Source organism: Balaenoptera ricei, chromosome 1, assembly GCF_028023285.1.
Source record: "Balaenoptera ricei isolate mBalRic1 chromosome 1, mBalRic1.hap2, whole genome shotgun sequence".
Lineage (NCBI taxonomy): Eukaryota > Metazoa > Chordata > Mammalia > Artiodactyla > Balaenopteridae > Balaenoptera > Balaenoptera ricei.
Window position 1 is genome coordinate 191,321,204 of NC_082639.1, and position 24,631 is coordinate 191,345,834.

The 24,631-nt window shown below is 42.7% G+C and overlaps 1 protein-coding gene across 2 annotated transcripts in view; it reads left to right on the forward strand.

Annotated features, from left to right (window-relative positions):
* NR5A2 (nuclear receptor subfamily 5 group A member 2) overlaps window positions 1-23,197 on the forward strand; it is a 113,805-nt gene extending 90,608 nt beyond the window's left edge. For both annotated transcript variants that reach the window (XM_059906136.1, XM_059906147.1), the window contains exon 7: window positions 21,093-23,197. In XM_059906136.1, coding sequence (XP_059762119.1) covers window positions 21,093-21,340 — 248 coding nt within the window. In that variant the 3' untranslated portion in view covers window positions 21,341-23,197. The remainder of the gene's footprint in view (window positions 1-21,092) is intronic.
* The last annotated feature ends 1,434 nt before the right edge of the window (window positions 23,198-24,631 follow it).

Consider the following 24,631-nt stretch of genomic DNA (forward strand, 5'->3'; position numbering starts at 1 on the left):
TACTATGTGTCTCGGCGTGTTCCTCCTTGGGTTTATACTGTACGGGACTCTGCGCTTCCTGGACTTGGGTGACTGTTTCCTTTCCCATGTTAGGGAAGTTTTCAGCTATAATCTCTTCAAATATTTTCTCAGACCCTTTCTCTCTCTCTTCTCCTTCTGGGACCCCTATAATGCAAATGTTGGTGCGTTTAATGGTGTCCCAAAGGTTATGACATTTCAGCTCTAGAAGGAGGAGGGGGAACGGGAAAATGGTCCTCCTGATGGCACACCACCCAGCTGAAGTGACCCCCACTCACTCGCTCCGCAGAGGAAGAAGGGCCTGTTGAGAAGATGAAACATGGTCTGGTGCCCTTTAGCACTTTCCTGTGCAGTCAGTCTGTTAGAACGTATTGGGCGATTATAGGACAGTCTTTTTCAGGAAAGCCATGGGTTTCGAGTTAGCAGGAACAATCTATCAATTCCTAAGATTATGCCGTGATTTACTGTCAGAGCATCATGTATTCTCTGATTTTCTGCCTCCCATGAAACATTGTGCTTTCCTTTTCTATTGATGTATCAACTATAATAGTTACAAGCAGCTACAGAAAAATCAATAGCGAGCTTTCATTACCGTGTACATCAAGCGAAGAGCCGCGGCAGCAGAAGCATACCTGGTGAGACCCAGCGCACCAGCCGCGGAAGGTGCGCGCACGTGACCCGTTTCTTCCAGGCCGAACGGAAAATGGTGGGATTCGGCACATCATTTGTAGGGAATTTTAGAAATGCTGCTGTATTTGAAAGAGTAGAGAGATCCTGGGAAAGGCCACTCAGAAGGCATGGAGAGCCTAAGCATCTTTCAAAACAAAAGCAGGCTCTTGCCCAGATGGACATAAAGATGCTTCTCCTGTGGGTTCTGGTTTGCAACTGTCCCCTTCAGGTCCTCTGGGCAGCGGGAGGACGTTCCAGGTTACTGTGTCCCCAGACTGACTCTCTGAGCAGGAAGTGACCGCTGCTGAGGTGAAAGGTACAAAAGTTACACGTCCACCCGGCCGAGGACGCTGCAAACCGTATCCCTGTAAAGTGATATCGCCAGCGTCTAATCAGCTCAGGAGGCCCGACAGACACGTGGATGAGTTGAATTCTCTCACAGAGCACACGTTGGGGGCGGGGGGGAGAATTGGGATTTTAGAGCAACAAGTACCTTTATTTGCCTTGAGACCATCTTGGTTACCAATCCATGCCTGGGAGACAGGCAAAGCCTCAGATCTTCTCTAGCATTTCGGCATCAATTTGGGCAAAAGAAAGAGGAGATCTACAAAGCAGTTCCTAACAAGTCTCGAATCTGAGCTGTGTGCAATCATAAGTCCTACTAAATTGCCAAACTCAAAATATATGTACAGTGAAATGTGCGCGTGCGTGCGTGCATGCACACACGCACGCACACACACACACACACACACATATTTATTACTTTCTGATAGTAATGATCTATACGGTAAGTCCCCTGCATACGAACCTTCAAGCTGCGAACTTTCAAAGATGCGAACGTGTGTTCGCATGTCCTGTCACGTAAGTTAGTTCACGTGTCTGGCATACATTGTCACGTGCGGGTATCCTCTACAGGTGATTGTGCTTTTGTGTACTTTACTGTACAGTACTGTATAGAATGCAGTAGTACAGTATCTTTATTTCAAGCCTAGAATGTCCAGAAGCAAGCGTAAAAGCAGCAGTATATAGCCAGTTGTGTTAGTTGGGTACCTAAGCTAAGTTTGTTGGACTTGCAAACAAATTGGACTTGCAAACGTGCTCTCAGAACAGAACTCGTTTGTATGTGGAGGACTTACCATATAAAGGTTTTTCATATTTCACTACTATGCTCCAACTCCAAACCCCCATTATAAAAATTATCTTTAGAGATAATATATTTATCGAGAAGGTAGAAACTTGCACCTGGATAATTTTTGCATTTGTATAAGAGTCTTAAAGAACTACAAAAATATTTTTTGGAAATGTCACTCAACATTAAACAAACAACAAACAAACAAGCAAAAACCTTGAGCCAGGAGATCAACCTCCCCAAAGGAGCATTTAAAGATAAATCTGAACAAGTGGTTTGACTTCTCTGGGTTTGTTTGTTTGGGAGTGGGGGGCAGGGAAGGGAGGGAGGAAAATTTCAATGATGAAGTTTTCAAATATTCCATTTTCTTTCATATTATTCCCAACTTCTGGGTTGTTTTTTTTTTTCCTTCTGTGTTTATATGCTACCAGATTTTGTGTGAGAATGTTTTAAATTTCCCTTTGAAATTCTGACAACAGAATGGACAGGCTTCTGCACGATGGCCTCAGAGATAGATGCTCCTTTCCCTGGCTAGTCAGGTGGCTGTGACATCCACGAAGTTACCCTTTTTATTTGCCAATGTCCCCAACAATTAAACCTGTACAGATAATTCATACATGGCCAATCTCTAATTATATGCTTGCTCTCATTTATTTCTTTTGCCATTTTCCTGGTTGATGTTTTGCACGTTAGTTACGTGCAGTATTTTTTTTAACCTGCTTTAGCGGTGGTTGTCCTGACTGTAATTGGAGATCTAAGTGAAATGGAATATCATTTGGACAGTTTTCAACCAGGCATCATTACACAATCCCTGTGAACTCAGCTAACACTTCTCTCCATGTCACACCCGTGCTCTTTTTTAATAATTCTGTCGTCTGGTGGCCGAAATGCACTCTTTCCACGTACTTTATTTCGCGTAGTTAAAAAGAACTCTTTCCATGACACACTGAATGAACCCTAGCACCAAACACGCTGGGGCTGCCCCCTGAGCTGCTGGCGGCTGCAGACAGAAGGCATAGGCCCTGGCAGGAAACCCCGGAGCAGGATATTGTGCCTGGGAGGGGCTTCCCAGCCCAGCTTGCTCAGCCCTGTAGGGTCAGATTAATGGGGAAATCCAGAATGACGACAGATTTGCCATCAACTCATCTGGCTCCCCGCCAGAGAGGTTGCTGGTCCGACATCCACACGTGCAGTGGGTGTTGGATGTTTTTTAAAATAGGTGCAGTGAAAGAGAATACATTTTAAGCAGGAATTGAGAATGCAGTAAAAATGAGGTGATAATGTATGAGAAAATAAACAAGGTGAGGAAGAGAGAGGAGGGAAAGAAAAAGGAGGGAAAAGAGGGAGGGAGGAAGGAAGAAGAGAGAGGAGGGAAAGAGAAAGAAAGAGGAAGGAAGGAAGAAAGAAAGGAGGGAGGGAGGATCAGTTAGTAGTAGAAAACCAAATATACACTAAAGCAAAGGAACGATTATACTTATTTCATTCCCTAATCATATACGATTTGAATTTTCTTCCTAATCGAGAAAAAAGGAAGTTCATATATCAAAAAAACTACTCTGGAATTGCACTGGCATAAATATTATTCTGTGATCCAGTTGAATTCTTAAGTTGGTGCATTCTTTATGCAAATTAGTTAAGAAAAATAATTTGGATATTTTTATATGTTTCACAAGTATTCTTTCCACTTTCACCCCATTACGAGGTCTTCCCATCACAGGGATCCCCGTCTGCCCTGCTTCTTCCAGCTCCTCAGTGTAGAACCCTTGCAATCTGTCTCAGCGTCCAGAAGCCGAGCATGTGAGCGTGGTCAGGAGTGCTTGTGCAGGAATGTTCTAGGACCAGCCTCACAGATGGTGTGATTTCCTGAGCTAGACTGCCCCCCTCGCCAGTGACCGTCCTCACACTTGACATATTTGGGAAGGGACAGGCTTGTCCTAAGGCAGAGGCCACGCACCTCTCTTCACCGCCTCTAATCCAGCCACAGGGGAGACACCTGCTGACCTTTCATTGGTTCAACTGATCGCAATGGTCACAGGCCCCTGAGTGTCCACAGAACAATGAGTGACACTCAAGAGACAGAGGGAACCCTCTCCTGGTGGTCCCACAGCAACCCACCGCTCGGAAGTGCACACCCTGAATAAAGGGATTATGGGAACCCCAACCAAACGTTTAGGAAGCGTCTTACCAGAGACAGTGATGGACCTGTGCTCAGGAAGCTGCCTTGTTTTTTCTCTGATGCCTGATTTCTGTTGACTCCAGTCTCACATCTCCACTCTTCTGGCATCTGCCCGAGCGGCTGGAAAGCTCTTTCAGAAGTTTAAAAAGATTTCATTTCACTGATGCATCAATTCTGCACTTCCAGCCTCTCAGGGGGACCCCCTTTGTAGACGGAGCTTTAGGAATATCAATGCTGCAACTTTGGGACCAAAATTCAACCGTGCTTCAGGAGAGTGGAAGGAACTTTTTCTCCCTCACCTCTACTCCCACCAAAGACCTAGTCTCCCAGTAACAAAATGCAGGGCATGATTAAAGGCACAGAGGGCAAAACTTGAAAATCCAATGGACCCGGATTCTAATCCAGTTCCCAGTTCTGCCACCAACCTGCACCAAAGTGGAATAATAAAAACAACAACAATAACGTCAACCTACTGGGTTGTCTTAGCCTTAAATGAGATAATAGGAGCATAGATAGAGACCTCAGAAATGTTTCTTGCTGATATTATTAGTTAATAGGCCATTCACCATAAATATACAAGGTCCATACCTTACAAGCTGAAAATGCTCAGATGGCTGTTACAGGATAATATGTATTTCCATACATCCAACTGATTTCCTTTCCACCATGACTTTTGTTTTAATCAGAGAAATAAGAACTGTTCTTGATTAAATGATGAGGGATTTGTTTGCTTTGAAATAGTGAAGACAAACAGTTGCTCTGGTCACCTCATACAATCTAAGATGTATACTTTTTTAAAAAGAGACATCTCTATCCACAAATGTCATATTCATAGAGTTTAAAATAAAGAAAAAGGTTTTGCTTTTTTCACTATTACACAATAGACTGGGAGAAAGACAAGCATCTCAAGAATCTTTTTTTTTTCTGTTTTGAGATGTGTTTAATGCTTTGAAGAAGTGTTTCTTTAAAATTTAGGAAATGGAAGCTTCTTTATTTCTTCACAACCAAAGAATAACCACAGCGCAGTTCACTCTTGGAAGAACCTCACCGGTTCTGGAGTCATTGTTGCCTTTGGTCACAGTCAGATCAGCTCCCAGATTGCTGTTTGTGATCTAATGTCACTCTGGAATTTTAAAAATTATCCCCGATTTTCTCTGTTAATGAAGGCTGCAGGACAACAGATAATCGGCAGATTATCCAAAAGTCAAATCTTAAACAGCTATTTCAGTCCTGTGCTTCACAAGATGAGAGCTGTTACGAATACCACCTGTACCTCGGAGGCGCTGAGTGGTGTGGAGCTGCCCTTGAACTTGATGTTGGTCCAGTCACTGGGCCCCCACGAGGCATAGGGGAAGTGTATCTGGGGTTTTGTCTCGTGCACTGAATACTTAAGGAATTGCCCATGAGACACGGCAGACACCACCCAGGGCTCCTCGGGGCCACGGGAGCGACGCCCTGATTGCGGGCATTAGCCGACACCCTGACTGCGGGCATTAGCGCAGGGAGCAGGTCGCCATCTCCACCACTGACCCTGACCCTTACCAGAGCCGCTCTGGGGGATGCCTCAGGTCAGGAAGAACCTTCTCTGCGCTGGAGATACTTCTCAGCAAGGAGGTCATCACTGGATGAAATGACTAAAGGTACTCTACAGCCTAGGCACCGTCCTGCCTCGTGGGAATGACTGTTAAAATACATTTGAAAGATGAGGAAACTGAGGCTTGGAGCCTTTTCCTCGTCCCAAGGTCAGCTGGCCAGTGAGAGGTTCACAGATTTAAAATCACCCCTTTTCCCTTTTCCCAGCGGTGGAAACGCAAGGATCAATAATTCCCCTAAATAGTCAAGAGTTGGCTATAATACAGCCCCAAGAGCGCCAACCTCTGCCGACTCTTAAATTCATGATACCTGGGTGTGGAAAGGTATGGTCACCACCTATTCATCGTTCCCTTGCTCTGCAGGGGCTTAGAACTGAGCACAGTATTTTCCAGAACAAATAAGATCAAATATAAGGTATTGTAATATCAGCGCTATCACTGTCTTAGCAAAACCCACAGTCACATCAAGGCGGGCAGGTGGGGTGTGGAGAGCTTCCTTTGCAAAATGTTTCAAGCTCTTAAAAGTTCTCAGTCTCATCTTTCCTGTTACTTTCTCTGCCACATCGTTAAACAAATACAGAACAAATTGGTGATGGATTTTCTGTCTTTCACGTACAAATACATATCCCTAAGCAGTTGGATGAATTATTAACTTATGTCCAAAAAATTGATAAATATGTGGCTTTAATGATCTTGTTAGGTAATCAGTTTCCCTTCCCCCTTAGTTCTCACCCCAAAGACCTCTCTTTTCTTTTTACAGTCAAATGATTCAAAGTAAGTCTTGGTTCCGCCGAATGATTTTTTTTTTTTCCCCTTCATTCAACCTCTGATCTTGTTGAGCGGAATTTTAATAAGCTGAGGAAAATGATGTAATGATAAGTAACAAGTGTATCTAGCTCTTAAAGAGTAGTTTTATTTTAACGCTACAAACTAAAAAAAAAAAAAAAAAAAAACCAAACAAACAAACCTTGGATGTTTAGAACAGACGTATACAAATACCAGTTCTCATATGGGCCTAAAGTTGCAAGCATTTTCCTGATTGTGATGTTACTTTTTAGTACAAGTGGAAACAGAACATGCAAAGTACAAGAAACCTCACTAATTCAACTTGGCAACAGAAAGCTGAATTCACATGTAATTAAAGAAATGCAGTTTTAGTGATCTCACCCCAATGCTTTCTCCAAAATAATAGAGTTATCACAGTGGGGTACAATTAAAAGAGGATTGGGAACCTCAGATGCAGCATTAAAAAATTCCCAATTCTGACAGGTTTTCCACCCAATTCTATCATTAATCCATGGTGTGTCTTTCTCAGAAGGCTGGTGCCCGGCCTGCCAGGAGTGTTGGGGGAGGGGAGATAAAAATAGATGAAAAGGCTTTGATAAAAGTTCAAAGCCCTAAACACATGTTTCATTCTCAGAAATTGTAAGACACACTAAGCCTATATTTCATAAAATACCTTACAAAAGGCCTTTAACAGTTAAAAAAATGGATTTTAAAATAGATGACGCATAAAGAGTACTTTTAATTCCTTGAATTTCTGATTCTGCTGCTGGTTTCAGATAGAGTTTATTTCTCCCGAGTTAGATATTCACACTGTGATTCAGAAAGGCATGCTTTAAACTTCCGATCAAAAATAAAACCCAACTTGCAGAGAGCTCAAGTAGCAGAGTGTTAATTCCTGCACCAGCCACAGACAGGGCTGGAGTTTCCCATAGTCTCTATTTCTTGCGGTTTGGGAGGCAAAATTCCTTACCTTGTTACACATTCTTGTATCGACTTAACTGTAATGTGTTTTCCTTCTTTTAAAATAACCAAGACTTACTCTTTCAAATGATGCCTGTGTTACTTTCACGTCTTGGTTTCTGTTGAAACGAATGGGATGAGAACCGGTCCACCGGGTGTTTGATTCTTTCACATCTAATCGCAGCTGCCACTGGGTGGGAAGTATGGAAGCCAAGTCTCAGCAGTGATATCCCCGGGGCCCTGTCACCCAGGGAATCGGGTCAGGAGCACAGCTGGATGGTGGAGACACATCTGTGTCTTTCTGGCACCAGGCAGTCCTACCGTCTGGTGGCCTTGGTACCAGAGAAGATTCCTTGAGGTTCCTGCCCAATCAGCTACAGGCCCTGAGGTCTGCGTAATACAAGTGATACAGAATAAACGGGTTATTTGGGGGAGATGGTCGAATGCCTTTTTTTTTTTTGACATTTTCACCCGCTCTTTAGTTGGAAGGAAACTTCTCCCTCTTCTCCCCCCCCCCCCCCCCCCCCCGCTCCCCCGGACCCTCGGCCCTTCTCATCCCTGGCCCTTTCCATCCCTCGCCACCTCCCAGGCCTGGAGGACAGAAAAAACTGGCTGGAACCAGCCTTGTGTGTAGAACAAGCCGCCCCTGGCAATGCAACTGTGCTGCTGCCTGTGGGCTAACAGGAACCCTTTAAAGAAAAGGGTTTCTTTCAAATGCTGAATTATGAAGGAGTGTTGATTGTATGGGTAGAAATATCTAGAAGATTACATCTTCTGTCTTCCAGACTATGGCTCTAACGTGGAAAAATGTTTGAAGTCACCTGTGTATTGCAAATACAGTACCTTGTTTACTAAATGTACATTTATATTCTCAAATGTTACCCTTTCTTTTTTCTCTTAGAAATAATCTCTCCCAGAGTCCGTAGGAAAGTTGTACAACACTAACTAAAGCTGAGTACAGCGGACTAAGTTGGGCTCTTTTTCACTCACTCTGCCACAAAATAATATTTTAACGGGCTCAGCTAATATGGGATCCAAGTTCGCAAAAGTTTGAAATCAAATAATTAAATGCAAATACGGCATTCATCCCAAAGACGATAAGAATGCCTTTAAGCTAATATTTTTAACAAGAATGGTTGGACAGCCTCTCTTGTAAATTTTATCATACCTGAGGCAGTTTTCCTCATTCGATTAGCTGGAAAGCTGAATTTATCCTGAGGCAAACCAGACATGGAGCCCAGGCTAAATTCAACAACTGGAGCTTAAGTTTGGCTTAATATATCCCCACTTGGATCTGCCTGTTTAATTCTCTTTCATATGATAACGTTGGTTTATTCATAGGCTTTGACTTGCCTATGAACAAACTGAAGCCCATACCTTATTCGAAGAGAATAAGAAAGCTTGGCCAAAACTGCAGACGTGTCTGAGTGGAAATCAGAAATGCAAACATATGATTCAAAAACTGTTTTAGGACGTGACTACGAGAGTGGGGTGAGGAGCTTTTCTCTGAAGAAGGACAGCTTTTTATGCATGTGGACATTTACTATTCTGAGGGGACAGATGGTCTTTATAACAAGATAAGGACCCAGGCTCCCAAGGCCGGCCGGCCAGGGCAGCTGCAACTTGAAATGCTACCTATTTTATCAAAACGTTATATGTATTTGCCCTTCATATTAAGTCTGTTTGACAGACAGCTTTATTTGAAATTTAGGGGGAAACCGGGAAATTGCCTCATCCTGTGCCCCTTTAAATTCTGTTTCCTGGTTCAAAATATTCCATCAATTCCCAGCCAGAGACCTTTTTTTTTTTTTTCCCCTTTCATTCTCCATGCATTTTTATGTGGCTTTCAGTATCATGTGGCACGTAGAGGTTGATAAAACTTACAATCTGTTTCAATTCTTTATCTTAAAACCCCTGTAGTATAGCCTTCCTTCCTCATTTGTATCCCTCGGAATTCTGGAAAACAAATTGCAAATGTATATAGAGAAGGAAAATAATGAATGTCGTATGTCAGCGGTTGGTCCCTGACGTAGCACACAGCCCCCAGATAGACTTTTCTCAACATCTTCAGATTACGTACCACTTCATAACATCAAACAAACCAAATGGTCTTCCTTCTCCTACACATTGAACTCAGTTTCTTCAATTTTGTATCAAATTGTGAAATTATTTTGAGTCAAAAATTCCTCATTGTTTAGAGAGGAATGATAGGAAACGTGTTCCACTATTATAGCTGAAATTGGTTATGAGTTTAACCGAGTGAGGAACTCTGAAACTGCCTAAGGGTCTGGTAGCTGGGACTTGGGCTCATGTGAGGTGTTCAGTCCATCCTCAGGGAGTTATTCCGCATATGGTTCATATTCGTGGGAGCTTAATTCAAAGTAGCAAGTTTCCTAGGATCTGTATTGGGCATCTGGGCTTGCACGAGGATGCCGTCTAGGAGGACAGGCAGGACACAGGGACTCTAGGTTCAGGAAGGCCTTCCAGACACAAACAAGGCGAAGATGGATGTGTCAATTAATGTGAAAATGTATTCTCTCGTTTAACAAGTGTGAAGGGGGTTCGACTTTGTCCAGGCACCGTGCTAGGCCTGGGGAGGGGTGACCGTTATCAAGGTCACCTGTCTTCACAGTTGACAGGTAACCAGGTGACATCCAGCGCCCCCTGTGATGGGCAAACGGAGATGGGCTTGGGGGAGGCTTCCTGGAGGCCGGAATGTCTGTGCCGAGGCTGGGGGACATTGGTCTGAAAATCGGTACAGGAAAATGAGCGGGGCAAGCTCCTGGAAACCAGGGAATGGAGTGTGTGGTGTTACACACCCGGGTTTGTGACGCCCGCTGGCCATTCAGGCAGGGTGTCCAGGACGCGGCTGGATCTACGAACGGAATAAAGCCATACCCTGTAGCCTTCAGCCTGGGGCCTTGAGTGCGCGGGGAGGGTGGACGGTGCAGCAGAGGAAATAAATGTTCTACACGCGGAAGGTGCAAAGGAGGCAAGAAACGCCGCTGCCTTGGCGCTGCAGGCAAAGCACTCAGCCAGAATCCCCACTGAAACCGCGTCCCTAGAAAGCACAACACAGAGTGGAGCTGGTGCTTTTTGTTTACGATTATGAAACAGTTCTGCACGGAACAAAAACAAAGTCAGCCTTGAGTTCGATATGGAAGCATAACAGCATGTCAAAGGCCCCCAGAAAAAAGAAGAAGAAGAAGGAAAGAAAGATTTTGGTTTAGGGCCAAGCAGTATTTAACCAAGAAATGTGTTCTTTCATTCATCCCTCACATATTTAGTGAGGGTTTTCTCTGTGCTGTGCACTGGCCTAGATGCTGGGGCTCAGCTGCAAATTAGACCAAGTCCCGGCCTTCACAGCTTTCCTTCTTCATTTTTATTTATTTATTTATTTAGGCTGCGTCGGATTTTGGTTGCAGCACGCGGGATCTTTGTTGAGGCACGAGGGCTCTTCGCTGCAGCGCACGGGCTTCTCTCTAGTTGCGGCGTGTGGGTTTTCTCTTCTCTAGTTGTGGCGGGCAGACTCCAGGGCAAGTGGGCTCTGTAGTTGTGGCATGCGGGCTCTAGTTGAGACACATGAGCTCAGTAGTTGTGGCTCGTGTGCTCAGTAGTTGTGGCACGTGGGCTTAGTTACCCCGCGGCATGTGGGATCTTAGTTCCCTGACCAGGGATCGAACCTGCGTCCCCTGAATTGCAAGGCGGATTCTTTACCACTGGACCACCAGGGAAGTCCCACAGCTTTCCTTCTTGTGAGGATGACAGGCAAACGTAACAATTAGACAAATAACCGTATGCTGTAAAGTCAGTCAGGCATCAGTAAGAATGTACAGTTTAGGGATGTGAGGGAAGAGGAAACACAAAATGGATAGCGGTCACTCTACGGCATCAGGAATTGGTCCATGGAAGGAATACACAGGTAAGCTGGAGGGTGCCGGTGGCCACCTGGCTCTGCAGAGCAGTGGATTCTCAGGTGTCTGTTACATTACATTTAATAACCTACACGTACAGTACATTATTCAGTGTTTAATTGTGGTAAAATACGCAGAACATAAAATTTCTTTTTTTTTTTTAATTGAAGTATAGTCGATCTACGATGTTGTGTTAGTTTCTGCTGTACAGCAAAGCGACACAGTTAATACGTATATATACATTCTTTTTCATACTCTTTTCCATTATGGTTTATCCCAGGACACTGACCCTAGTTCCCTGTGCTGTACGGTAGGACCTTGTTGTTTATCCATCCTGTATATAATAGCTTACATGTGCTGACCCCAAACTCCCACTCCACCCCTCCCCCAACCCCCTCCCTCTTGGCAACCACCAGTCTGTTCTCTACAGAACATAAAATTTCTCACCTTCGCCGCTTTTAAGGGTACAGTTCAGAGATATTAAGTCCATTTACGTTGTTGTCCAACCAATCTCCCAAACTCTTTCCATTTTGCAAAACTGAAACTCTGTACCCATTAAACTACCCCCGTTTCCCGCTTCCCCCAGGCCCTGGCAGCCACCCTTCTACTTCTGTCTCCATGAATTTGACTGCTCTGGGTACCTTAGATGAGTGAAGTCCTACAGTATTTGTCCTTTTGTGACTGGCATACTTCACCTGGCATCATGTCCTCGAGGTTCATCCACGTCGTCCGTGTTGTCCACGTTGTATCAGAATGTCCCTCCTTCTCAAGGCTGCTCACTATTCCATCGTATGTAGAGACCACATTTTGTTTATCTCTTTACCCAGTAATGGGCACTTGGGTTGCTTCCACCTTTTGGCTACCGTGAACTGTGTGTCTGTGAACAAACACGGGGGCACGCATAGGTCTTGCACACATGGCATATATTTTTAAGGAAAACTAAGGCAGAGTGTGGGGCCAGAGTGATCTGATGGTGAGGCAGCACTGTTTTAGAAATGGTTCTCCACAGAGGCTTCTCCAAGGGGCTGATGTGTGAGCAGAGACTCGGGTGACGTGAGGGAGAGAGCCCCACGTGATCGGGAAGAACCATCCAGAATTCAGGAACAGCAAGTGTGAGGTCCTGAGGCAGAAACAAGCAAGAGGACCACTGTGTCCAGAGAGGAGCCCGGCAGAGATGTGGTCTCAGGGTTAGACTGGGGCAAGGATGTCCGTCTTATCCTGAGAAGGACATGTATGTAAACTCATGGAACAGTGTTTTGTTCGACGTATTTAAGTGACACCGTTTGTATTCAATCTATAATCTGTAGACTTCCGGAAAGGGTGCCTGACCCGTGTCAGCTCCCAGAGGCAGCTTTGCAACTTCTGCAAGCTTTGTCCTCACGTCCATGCAAAAGCTACACCCTTCCTTGTAAAGGGGAGCGCTGCTAGGACATAAATGAATTCAGGTACCCTTTTCCTGTGGCACGGTGTGTCAAATCATGGCTGCATACTAAACAGAGTTTGAAATAATTTGTAATTCAGGCCAAAAACCATCTTGGAGAATCGAAGTCCTATCCGGACAGTTGAGTGAAAACGCAGGTGATGGGGTGGGTGAAGAGCGATGCTTGTCCCTACTTGTTTGTTGACGACACCAAGCCAGCACCTTCCTTCCAAAATTTGGGCTCATAATCATGCAGTTGTAGACTGTTAGAGCTGGGTGACAAGAGATCATCAAGTCCAACCCTTGCCCTTCACAGGCCAGGAAACTTGAGGCCCCAAAGAGTGGCATGCTCGTGATCTCACAGTTGGAGACAGAATCAGGACTAAGAATCACGACATTTGATGAGTGAGGAATGTTGTTCTCCTTTGGGAAAAAAACCACTGCCTCTTGGGGGTGACATATTATGAACGCGAAACTGACAAAAGGGCCGGCCCACTGCGGGTGACATTCTTTATGCAGTGGTATTTCCTGAGCCTGTACTTTTCAGCAACCATGTGAGGCACTGCATTAGTAGCCTTTTGTTCAGAGTGTCATATGTGTTTGGGGAAATTGGGCTTCAAAATTAAGAAAACATGGTGGAATATCTTTAACTGAAACTTAAGCCTTGGCCACGTTTTCCTGAATATTCTTTGTGATTGAGGGTAGGATAAACTTGCGAGTGATCCCTCTACCTTCCATTAATTTTGGAAAACTGCAACATCAGAGATTCTGTTTTGTCCATGAAACTTTATGGCAGGAAAACGATCACATTGCTGTGTATGTAGAAAGGTTACCTTCCAGGTGTGTATTGGAAGCAAACAAAATTTCCAAATTTTATCAGTAAAATTATAAGAAAAGTAAGGCCCCGTGAGTATACAATGCTTGTACACTTTTTAAAGTTTATTCATATTTAAGGTATCATTTTACTTTTAAGCGATCCTAAGAATTATTTCCCCATTTTGCAGATGGAAAAACTGGCTCAGAGGGGACTGAGTGACTTGCTTGAAACTAGATTAGACCACCATTCCTGTCAAAAATCAAGTGGCTTTCAGACTTTTTAAATTGATGAAACCCTCTTTTCTAAATATAAAGCATAGAATGGAGAAACTTACTTCTTAGTCCTGGCACCTCCACAGCCCCGGTGGCAAGGGCTGGGCTCGGGCGTGCCCAGAAAAGGCCCCCAGGAGGGCGCCTGTGACGCCGGACTCTGCTCAGTGTTGGCTGTGACTATTTTTAACCATGATCTGTGGCATTAAGACGATTACGGTGTGTAATACGTCAATATAAGTGTCAGGAGTATGTTATTTCATTCAAATTCTCTGAAAACTCTTCATTCAGGGATCATGAGACCCTTTAGAAACTGAACTATTGGACCAACCAGCACAGCCCTTTCTCCAACCCCCGCAGGTGGCAGGAACTTGTGGGCTGTGACATGGGGGGAAAGCTCTGGGACTGGGATGTCCCCAGCCCTTTGGGGCTCAGGTCCCACCTCTGTGATCTCGTGGGGAGAAGCCCAGGGGTTTCGAGGGAGACACCAATTCCAGCTCAGGACGTGTGTGACGCACTGAACCCCTCTCAGCCTGTTTCTTTCCCTGGAAAATGAGAATCATAATACCTTCCCCATAAGATTCTTAACAGTATTAAATGAGATATGTAAAAAAAATCCTGTGCACGTTGACAAGCGCTTGTTAAATGTCAGCCGCTCCCCCATTCTCTGGGTGTGTCCTTAACTTAGAGATCGTGGAAAAGCTGTTTAATCTCTGTGAGTCTAAATCTCATAACACCTGTAATGCCTTCTCAAGAAAGAATCCTTGGCAAGTTGGCTGTCTCCAGAATCCCACCACTGACCCCTTCTCTTCTCTGTCCACACGTTCCCACCGACTCCGGGGGTTTCATCCATCACCTGTCCGCTGACGGCTCCCAGATCTGGACACCAGGCCTGCCTCTCTACTGCGTCTAGACCTGTATCTCCAGCCGTCTCCCCTACGTCCCCAGGGAATGTCCCACATGCCCCTTAAACTCACCACGGCTGCCCCTCCAATCTGTTCCGACTCCTGCTGGAGGCATGGCCACAACCCGCCTGCCTGCCTGGTGTCATCCAGGACCTTAGCTCGCGACTAATCCGGGGCCAACAAGCTCTGTAGTCAACCATCCTGATGCCTTTCAAGTCCATCCCCACCCCCACGGCCACCGCGCTTGTCACCCGTACTCCTGCGACAGCCTCTCCACACACCTGCTCTTTCTGACTCAGAGAGCTGACCGCGTCCTTCCTTCTTAAGATCTTGCAATGTTTCTGCATGGCTTCCAGAACAAAATGCAGACTCTGTCTGATGTGCAGCGCCCTTCACAGTCCTAAACCTTAGGGTCCACCCTTACTTTACACCCTGCTCTCCTCCATGGAAGGTAAGCCGCTTTGCGAGGGCTCCAAGGATCCCGTTTCCTGTCTCAGGCTTTGTGTGTGGGTCGCCGTCTCCTGTCACCTTTTTCTCCCCGTGTTGCTCAGCTCACCCGTTTCTCAAAACCTCTCAGGTGTCACTTCCCCCAAGAGCCCTTCTTGCCCCCAGGCCCTGGGTTAGGTGCCCATCCTGTGTGTGTCCGGGGCACCCACTTCTTGTCTCTGAAGCACTGGACACAGAGACTGTGTCTTTTATTCCTCTATCTTCAACACCTGGCACAGGGCTCTTTGAATGAATGAATGAATGAATGAATTCATAGATTGTACATAAGGTATGAAAGAGTAAGTGAAGCATGGTAGCATGTTTTGTAACTTATGAAGCACCAACCAGTTGTAAGGGCTTCTTTTGACATACAGAAATAATACGTCTGCTATATGTCCACATTTTTACACAGAGTTCCTGTCAAAGAGTTGCATTTTCTTGTGAGTAATTTGTATATGAAGACATTGAATTGTATGTTCTGGTCGCTAAAAACAGCTCTTGGCTAATCATCATACACGTGTGCACACATATACACACACACACATTTATGTAAAGGACTTACCAGTAATTAATTTAAAATCTTGAGTTTAAGTTTTGCTGGAAGCAGAGTAGAATCTAATCTCAGGCATCTGCACTGAAAGTGTCCTGTCTGCCCATCTCCAACCCCTAAAGAGCCCTCACTATTAAGTGAACTTGGTTCATATGAAAAGAGCTAGCATGTTGCCCTCCAGAAGTTCCTACAAAATTTTTTATACAAATTATTTAAATATAGCCCTTTAAAAATAATTTTTAAATGAATTCCTTATAGAAAATTCATTTCCTTTCTCCTTTGCTGGCCTATCAAAGGAAAGGGTCTTCTGAGGACAAATTGTGAGCCAGTTTACAGATGTCACCCCTCCAAAAGCCACAGGGGAAAGAAGTGTTCTCCGGGTGCAGAATGGTACCTCTTTTCCCCACTTTTGTATCTTTGAAAGGACAGGATGAGATTTTTTTCCCCATGTGTGGAAAGTGAACAAAGATAATTATATTCTTGGGCCATTTGAGTCTCCCGGCCCCCCAACCTCCTTGCTCAGCAAAGGACCAGTCTCTGAAAAGAGTGTCCTGACCGGGAGGATTTACAGCCTATGCCACATGGCAGGTACCAGGGAGACAGAAATCAGTATCTTCATCTTCAGAAAGAGGCTGAATGCCACGTTAAGACCGAAAAGCCAGCTGTAATATATTCAAGAAGACCTAAGGGTTTACTTTCCACTAAGGATGGAAAAAAATCTGAGTACCCCACTGTGAGCTTATCGTGATGCTGCCTCATATAAAAAGTTGGTAATTAGTCCCTGAGTGAATAAAGTAGAATAGATGATAAGAGATTGATACTTAGAGGAGAAGCTCAAAATGATTTTGCCAGTCATCAAAATTTAAAGGCGCTGGAGAAACGGTTGGATGCCTCTGTCTGTTTACATACTGTTTCCAACTCAGACTTTGTAATGATAGGGTTCATTTAACTTGCGTTTCTAAATTGTATTAAGATGAAGTTTACGTAAACGTCAAAGAAACACATAGTGTGCCAAACGCGGGAGACTTTGGGATGAAGCACCACAGAAGAACTGGGGGGGGGGAATATCGGTTCATTCACGAATTTCCTGTGTTATGGACTCCTGGTAGGGATGAGCTAAGACTCTCAGGCATGCCAGCACCCATTCATTAGAGGAGGGCTTGGTTGGTAGGGGAGCATCCCAGAGGAAGTGGTGAAGACTTGAAATGTATTTCATGTTTAATTTTTCAGGAAAGGGCATTGAGTAGCATAAAAAGGAATTTTATGAGCATTATGGGAGCACACTTAAATTTCTGGACTCTTCCTAAAAAGTACATACAAGTGAGCTACATGAAAGAAAATTCCAAGTCTTCCGAGGGGTGGTGGCATCTGTGTTTTGGCACTTCTCCATTGGCTTTTTTTTTTTTTTTTTTTAATTCACAATTTTTAAAGGTTATATTCCATTTATAGTTATTATAAGATATTGGCTGTATTCCTTGTGTTGTACGATATATCCTTGTAGCTTATTTATTTTATACATAGGAGTTTGTACCTCTTAGTTCCCAACCCAGATCCTGCACCTCCCCCTTCCCTCTCCCCACTGGTAACCACTAGTTTGTTCTCTGTATCTGTGAGTCTGTTTCTTTTTTGTTATATTTATATTCACTAGTTTGTTGTAGTTTTTAGATTCCACATATAAGTGATGTCATTACAGTGTTTGTCTTTCTCTGCCTGGCTTGTTTCACTCAGCATAATACCCTCCATGTCCATCCACGTTGTTGCAAATGGCAGGATTTTATTCTTTTTTATGGCTGAGTAATATTCCATTGTATATATGTACCACATTTTTTTATCCATTTGTCTGTTGATGGGCACTTAGGTTGCTTCCATATTTTGGCCACTGTAAATAATGCTGTTATGAACATTGAGGTGTATGTATCTTTTCAAATTATTGTTTTCATTTTTTTCAGATATATACCCAGGAGTGGAATTTCTGGGTCATACAATATAGTTCTAGTTTTAGTTTTTTGAGAAACCTCCATACTGTTTTTCACAGTGGCCACACCAATTTACATTCCCCATAGTGGAAAAACCAAGGTCTGCCTGTCAGACCGAAAATGAAAGACACTCAGGAACCCAGGGGCTCACAAAAGAATTCACCACAGGATTCTTTGAACAGAACACACTATTCCATTTAAAATATTTCAGGGAGAGGTCTATTGTGTAAATCAGTTTTTGAAAGCTGCTCTCAAATTAGAAAAAGAAAGGAGGTAGACTTATAAGATGCGTAACAGCTAATGTAATAGGTCATTTTATAACTAATCAACCTTGGACAAATACACCACTAATATAAAGCAAACATTAATTGGAGAAATCCCTGGGGAAGCCTTGACTAAAACACATAATATATAACACATCACCCGAAGATGCTGGCAGTGTACATAGGGAAATGGGCGATTAATAAAGGAGGGCAAGATGCAGTGAGAGAGACAGGAGCTGAAATAGATCAGCCAGAGCAATGTTCCAGGAACTTCTTGGTCGGTGGATGAGAGTAATTCAATCAAAATCTTTTTCTTTCTTTCCTTCCTTTTTTTGGGGGCCCGTGCCACGTGGCTTGTGGGATCTTAGCCCCCAACCAGGGATTGAACCCACGCCCCCTACAGTGGAAGGGCAGAGTCTTAACCACTGCACCACCAGGGAAATCCCTCTTTCTTTCTTTTTTTGACCTTGTAGCTTACATATCAGAATCATTGCCACTAAATTACAAATTGCCTGTACAGACATAGAAAACAAAATAGACATTCAGTTAGTAAGTACCTTTGGGGCAACTAGCAGCATAACTTTTTTTGTGTTTAATGATAAACACATTATAAAAACACAGTATTTTCCTTCAGAAGGAAAATTGCATGTATTTTTAAACTTTGGGGAGGAAGGTGGCAGTTTGGACCAGTATTCACAGAAATTATCCAGCGAATGCTGATCTGAAGATTTTAATGATTATATGTACTAATAGTAAGTGAATAAACCAGAACTTGTGATCCATCCTTTGTTTTACGTTTGTTAGCAGTTGGCTGTTTTTGTTTTTTTTTTCTTAACAGAGTCCCATAATTTATCACAGAAGGTTGAACCTCATTCTCAAAAAATACATTTATCAAAAAAAGAAGGTTTCAAAAACAACTTTCTGAAAAGACTATTATTCGTTTATCTTGCATTTCATTCCGTGCAAATTCCTCCCTATAAACCTCTGTGACTATTGCTAGCTTTTCTTGCTGTGAGAATATCTTTCATTGTAGCATAAAATAGTATTCCATTTCGATTTTTTTCCTATGATTGTGTTAAAATCACTGTAACACTGGAAGTTGCTTGTTTGGGTTTTTTTTTTTTTTTTTTCAACTTCTTACTGGTAAATAAAAGAGAAAACTAAATTTTTCCTTACGTTTTATGTTTAATTTTAAATGTTTTCTTTAGGTTGAGTGGAGGGTAAAAAAGAAGCAGCACTTAAGAAGTTGGTCAGAATTCAGATGAACTGTTTTTGCGTTACCCGTTCTCTGCTGTGAAGCTTTATGAAGGACTGTTGTCTGTAAGCAGAGTGTGAGCCTCTGAAAGTATAAGAGCATGGCAGAGAGCCAGGCTAACGTGAATGTAGATTTTTTCTGTCATCTGCCCAGGTACAGCGTAGTCAAGGTACTTCCAGTTGTTTACATTTTGTAATTCTGAACCAAATATAACTAATATTTCTAAGTATTTTAAATAACTTAAAATAACTTTTAAGACATTTTAGGTGAGATAGATGGAAACTGCTTTATTAACTGTCAAGTGCCACCTGGGTACAACGTCCAGTGGGTAACAATTTAAATGTCAGTTTAAATGCCACAGGAAGGCGTGAGCTTGTAGTGTAGCATTTGTCTGTTTGTACATCTCATTAATAAATAATCAAATATTTCTGATTCTCCCATCGTACTTTGAAATAGATGTGATCCCGAATGCTCACACTATGTTGGTACTAATTCCCCACTGTTTTTAATTTGGGGCAGAGATCTGGGGACAGAAAGGGGGAAACATGTTTCATGCAGAGTTACGGCTCAAAATGTAAACACTGAAATCATCCTGGACACATTTCAACAGCAAATGTAAGGCAGCCTATTGTAACAGCATTTAGAGATACCAAAATGGACCCGCACATACATACAGGCTAAGGTTAACAACATATAGAGCCGAAAATATTGCATAAGAGTTATTTTGGTAACTCTTAACTGAGTTTATAGCACATTTAACCTTTTAGTTATAGTATTATGTGTTTTCTATAGAATCGTTCTTATTTATTTTTCTCCAGTTAGAAAATAAAGCGGGGGGAGGGGTGGGTGCATCTGTTTACCTTCTCAGCATGGACGTCTGTAAACACACACACATATCCATGCATTTCTTCCGGAGGCTTCTATATACACATTGTGTAAAAGTTGTACAGTTAACATAAATAAACTCCCCAAGAGAAATTCCACCACAACCGTTTTCCCTTGCTCATTGTCTGTGTGTGTGTGTGTGTGTCGGTCTGTCTTTTGACTCTGTTTCCCTCTTATTCAGCATTTATGAGGACCTGTAAGGCAGAGGATCTCCAGGAGTTAGGCTGGGTGAATTGCCTGCATCTGTCTCCTCTGTGTGAGCGACTCATGTCCAGAAGGAAAAAGAAAGAAAGGAAAAAAAAAAAAGTGAAGTATCAGACTTTAGAAACCACATTCAGGTTAAAGGGTTGCGGCCATCCTGGCTTGAATTCTGCCTAAAGGACAAGGCTTTCATTTGATAAAGATCATTAGTCACCGAGACATATATTTTAGAGAGTTCCCAGCAGCGACTGTTCCGCTGGCAGTCACTGGAGTGTACAGATGGTTCATTAGCATAGGCTAGACAAGTCAAAGGCTTTCAGAATCATTTAGAAAATGTCAAACAGAAACAAGAACCCTGTCACTTTTTATTAGAATTAACTACATCATACCCTGGACACAGATTTCACCTTGGGTCAGAAAAATTAATACAGAATTCTATGAATTGTGTCATATACCGGGTTAAGATAGGTCTTCCTAGAGGGACTCATTTGCTGGCAATATATTATGATGCCTCTGCTTTAGGAATCCTTAAACCTTTCCTTTTGTGAGATATGAAAAGAATTGACCTTGCTCAGAATCCATTGGTGTCTAATTGATTTGGAGGTGTAGGCAGAATTTCAACAAGACATTCTTCTAAAGCTCTTTTGTGATCGTTTTCCCAGGAAGCTTGGTGAGTGGGGCTGACTGAATATCGAGCATTGTATCAAGTCTGCTTTATGTCGGGAGGAAAATACCTCCTTTAACTGAACACGCTGCTGGGGTAAACAGGAATTAAAACATCATCGAATGATTGTGGGTTTTTGTTTTTTTTTTAAATCCAGATGTCAAAAACCTGGAGAACTTCCAGCTGGTCGAAGGTGTCCAGGAGCAAGTCAACGCTGCCCTGCTGGACTATACAATGTGCAACTACCCACAGCAAACAGAGAAATTTGGGCAGCTGCTACTCCGACTACCTGAAATCCGGGCTATTAGCGTGCAGGCCGAGGAATACCTCTACTACAAGCACCTGAACGGGGATGTCCCCTACAACAACCTGCTGATTGAAATGCTGCATGCAAAACGAGCTTAGTTACAGCCCCTAGGAGTGCGGCTACCAAAACACAAAGAGATCGGTGGTGGGGAAAGAAGAACAGGAAGAAAGGGAAAAAAAAAAAATACTCTGAATGGCTCCAAGCAACACAAATTAAACACTTGGTTTAAAGATATTGAATTTAATAAAGCATAATAATCAGATACTTAATAGCCAATAAATGATGGATCAGGGTATTTGTATTGCAGACTGTGAATCAAAGGCGTCACATCCCCAAAGAATTCCGTATAAAAGACATTGGAATGGAGTGAATTGAACTCACAGGTGGATCCCAACACCACATCAGGATGAAAATGGACAGAACAGTTCTTGTATGTTGAAACTGATCTCCGCTGTGAAGAAATCTAGGAACTGATCTGTGTTATCCGTTAGGCTTTCGCAGCGGGGCGGGGGGGATTTGAGCTTACAGAATTCCTCCGTGGTAAAGCTGAACTGAAGCCATTCTCAAGAGTTCATCAGCTGCACCAATCGTAGCCCTTCCCTCTTCCTTTCAAGGACGCAGCACCTTCTGTCCCGTGATCACGGAATCTGTACTATGGACTCTCGCTCATCCACACCCACTAGTAGCTCCACCAAATCATGAAAAGCCTAATCTTGAATGTCTGTGTCTTAGACCTGCAAACAGCTAATAAGAACAGTCTATGAATATGTTAGCTTGCCATTTTGACTATGTTCTGGTTTGTTTTGTCATGTGTTCATGTTAAAAAAAAAAAAAAAAGCAGGCAGTATCCCTCTTCTGGTCTTATATAAGCATTAATTAATATTAAGGGCAACGAGTACAAACTTTGCAAGCTTTAGCTTTAGCATTGTAGGATTTCATAAAAATCTCCAGCAGAAAGGCTTGTTAGACTACATCAGCCTTTTTAACCATCAAGGTTTGTAGTTCATTAAAAAATACAACATGAAATGTATTTTGCTGGGATGTCAAGTAGTTTAAAACAAAACTGAAGCGTGGTAAGCTATGCAAAATAAAGGAAGGGATGTGCAGGTAAATTGACTCGTTGCAATTGATCATCCCCTAAACGCAGAGAGGAAACAGTGATCTTTACATATGGCCTGGAAAGATAGTAAAGTGATTCAAATCTTCCCCAAAAGGGAAAGGAAGAGAGTGATACTGACCTTTCTAAGTCTAAAAGTCTGCTGTTGAACAAATTGGAGGACAGAGAATTGCGAAACAAACTCTCCAAACGACGCTGTCAGTATTATTAACAGGCGATGCCACAGATAACAGAAGTCTTGCCTTACTTCACAATTCTCAAAGGTAGCTGCGCAGATGTGGATCAACATTTGTTTAAAATAAAGTATTAATACTTTAAAGTCAAATAAAATAGAGTGTTTACATTCTTTAGGTCCTCTAGGGGGAGGGGGGAACCTGTGATATGACAAAAGAGCTAAAGCAGTAATTTCCTTAATGTTATTTTTCTGATTGGTAATTATTTTTAACAGTACTTAGTTATTATATGTCGTGAGACACTAAAATCAAAAACGGGAATCTCATTTAGACTTTAATTTTTTTTGAGATTATCGGCGGCACAATCACTTGTAGAAACTGTAAAAAAAAATGAAAGTATCTCCTAGTCCCTTAATTTTTTCATAAATGTTGCTGGCTTTTGAATAGTTTATTTATATTGTATATCATAGTTTCAACTGTAGACAATTATGATGCTAATTTATTGTTCCTTGGTTTCACCTTCGTCTAAGATAGCCAAGACTGAAGAAACCAAATATATGTGTGTATTGTAGCATGTCAAGTTAGCGGAACATAGTTCAGAGACAGAGAGGGGTCTTAATGAATTAAAATCATTCACTTGATTAAATGTCTGTAAATCTTCATAATTCTTACTGTAGTTTATTTAATATCTATTGTAAATTATGTGACTTGTAACCTCCTCTGTTTTCAAGTAAATTTAACAAGGGTGGAGCCTTACCTGGTTTTTCTTTCCAAGCGTTGTAAGTTGTATACCAAAGATATTAGTTATTACTTCTGTGTGTACAAAGAGGATTATTTTATTATTTTTATTAATCACCTCTAATACGCGTCCATGTGAAGGGTACCCATTAGCTAAGCCGGGCGTCCGCAGCTCCTCATGCAGAGCTTGGTCACCCGTGTCATCTCCGTGGCTCAGAGGACAACGGAAAAATAGCTGATCAGAGTCTATATCCAAAGCAGTAAATAAAACAGTAGCATCTTTGCTCTCCCCAGTTAAAAACCAAGTTGGAGGGGAAGAGTGTCAACAGTTAATGAAATGGTTCCATCAATGGGTATGGAACATGGGTGGAAGCAATTTCGAGATTTGGGGGATAGTTATTTGGAGGGTCCTTAACATTGCAAAAAAATTTTAAAAAACAAATACATTGATTCCAAAAGTCCAGGTTTTATTTTAAATATACAGTATTCCCCACTGACTATTAACACCTAAAAAATGTCACATATTGGGATGTTGTTGACCTAGTAAATTACACCATGAGAACAGCTAGAAAGAGGGGCAACACGGAGATTACAGCCACGCTGCTGGTGCCATTAAAGGCAGAAGCTGATAAACAAGAATGCCAGCCGCTTGGCGTCCACGGCCCATGCAAAGCCCGCAAGCGAATTTTCTCTAGTGTTCATCGTTAAGTGGCTTACAACCAGACATTGACTTAGTAACTGCTTTATCAACTACAGGATTTATTAGTAAAAGCAGACTCAAATATGGAGGTTTGGGGCTTGGCCTGGTTTATTATCGTTGGTCTATGTTTATAAACAGAAAATCTGTCATGTCTGAATATTTGTCTTACAGATCTTCTGCTGTTCCCTTGGATCTGAACCCATGCAATGTTTAGAGTGTGAAGTTGGTTCCTCGTTGACATGACTTACTGTATCAGTGAAATCAAATTGTCCTGTTGGTTCTTGCCAGGAATTTCTCAACAAAATGGAATTTTTTTTCAGTATTTCAATAAATGTTGATATGCCCAGCCTGATCATTTTTAGAAGTTTTTATGGTGTCCTCATTCTGTTGGGTTCTAAAGCTTCCATGTAACTGAGATCCTTGACTAGGGATGGAGTCCAAAGAATTCCACACGAAGAGATACTTTTCCTTCTCTAGATACTTTCTCAGGTGCTCCACTGTCCTTAGTTGGATACTTGAAGCATTGATCTCAACCTGTGCATCGCCTCTCCATACACGAAACAAAGCAATTTGTATCATTAACTGTTACAACTGAAGGCAGAAATCTCTTACAGTATCTGTCTTCGTAGAGCTCACTGTGCCCTAGTCACGCCGCCAGGTG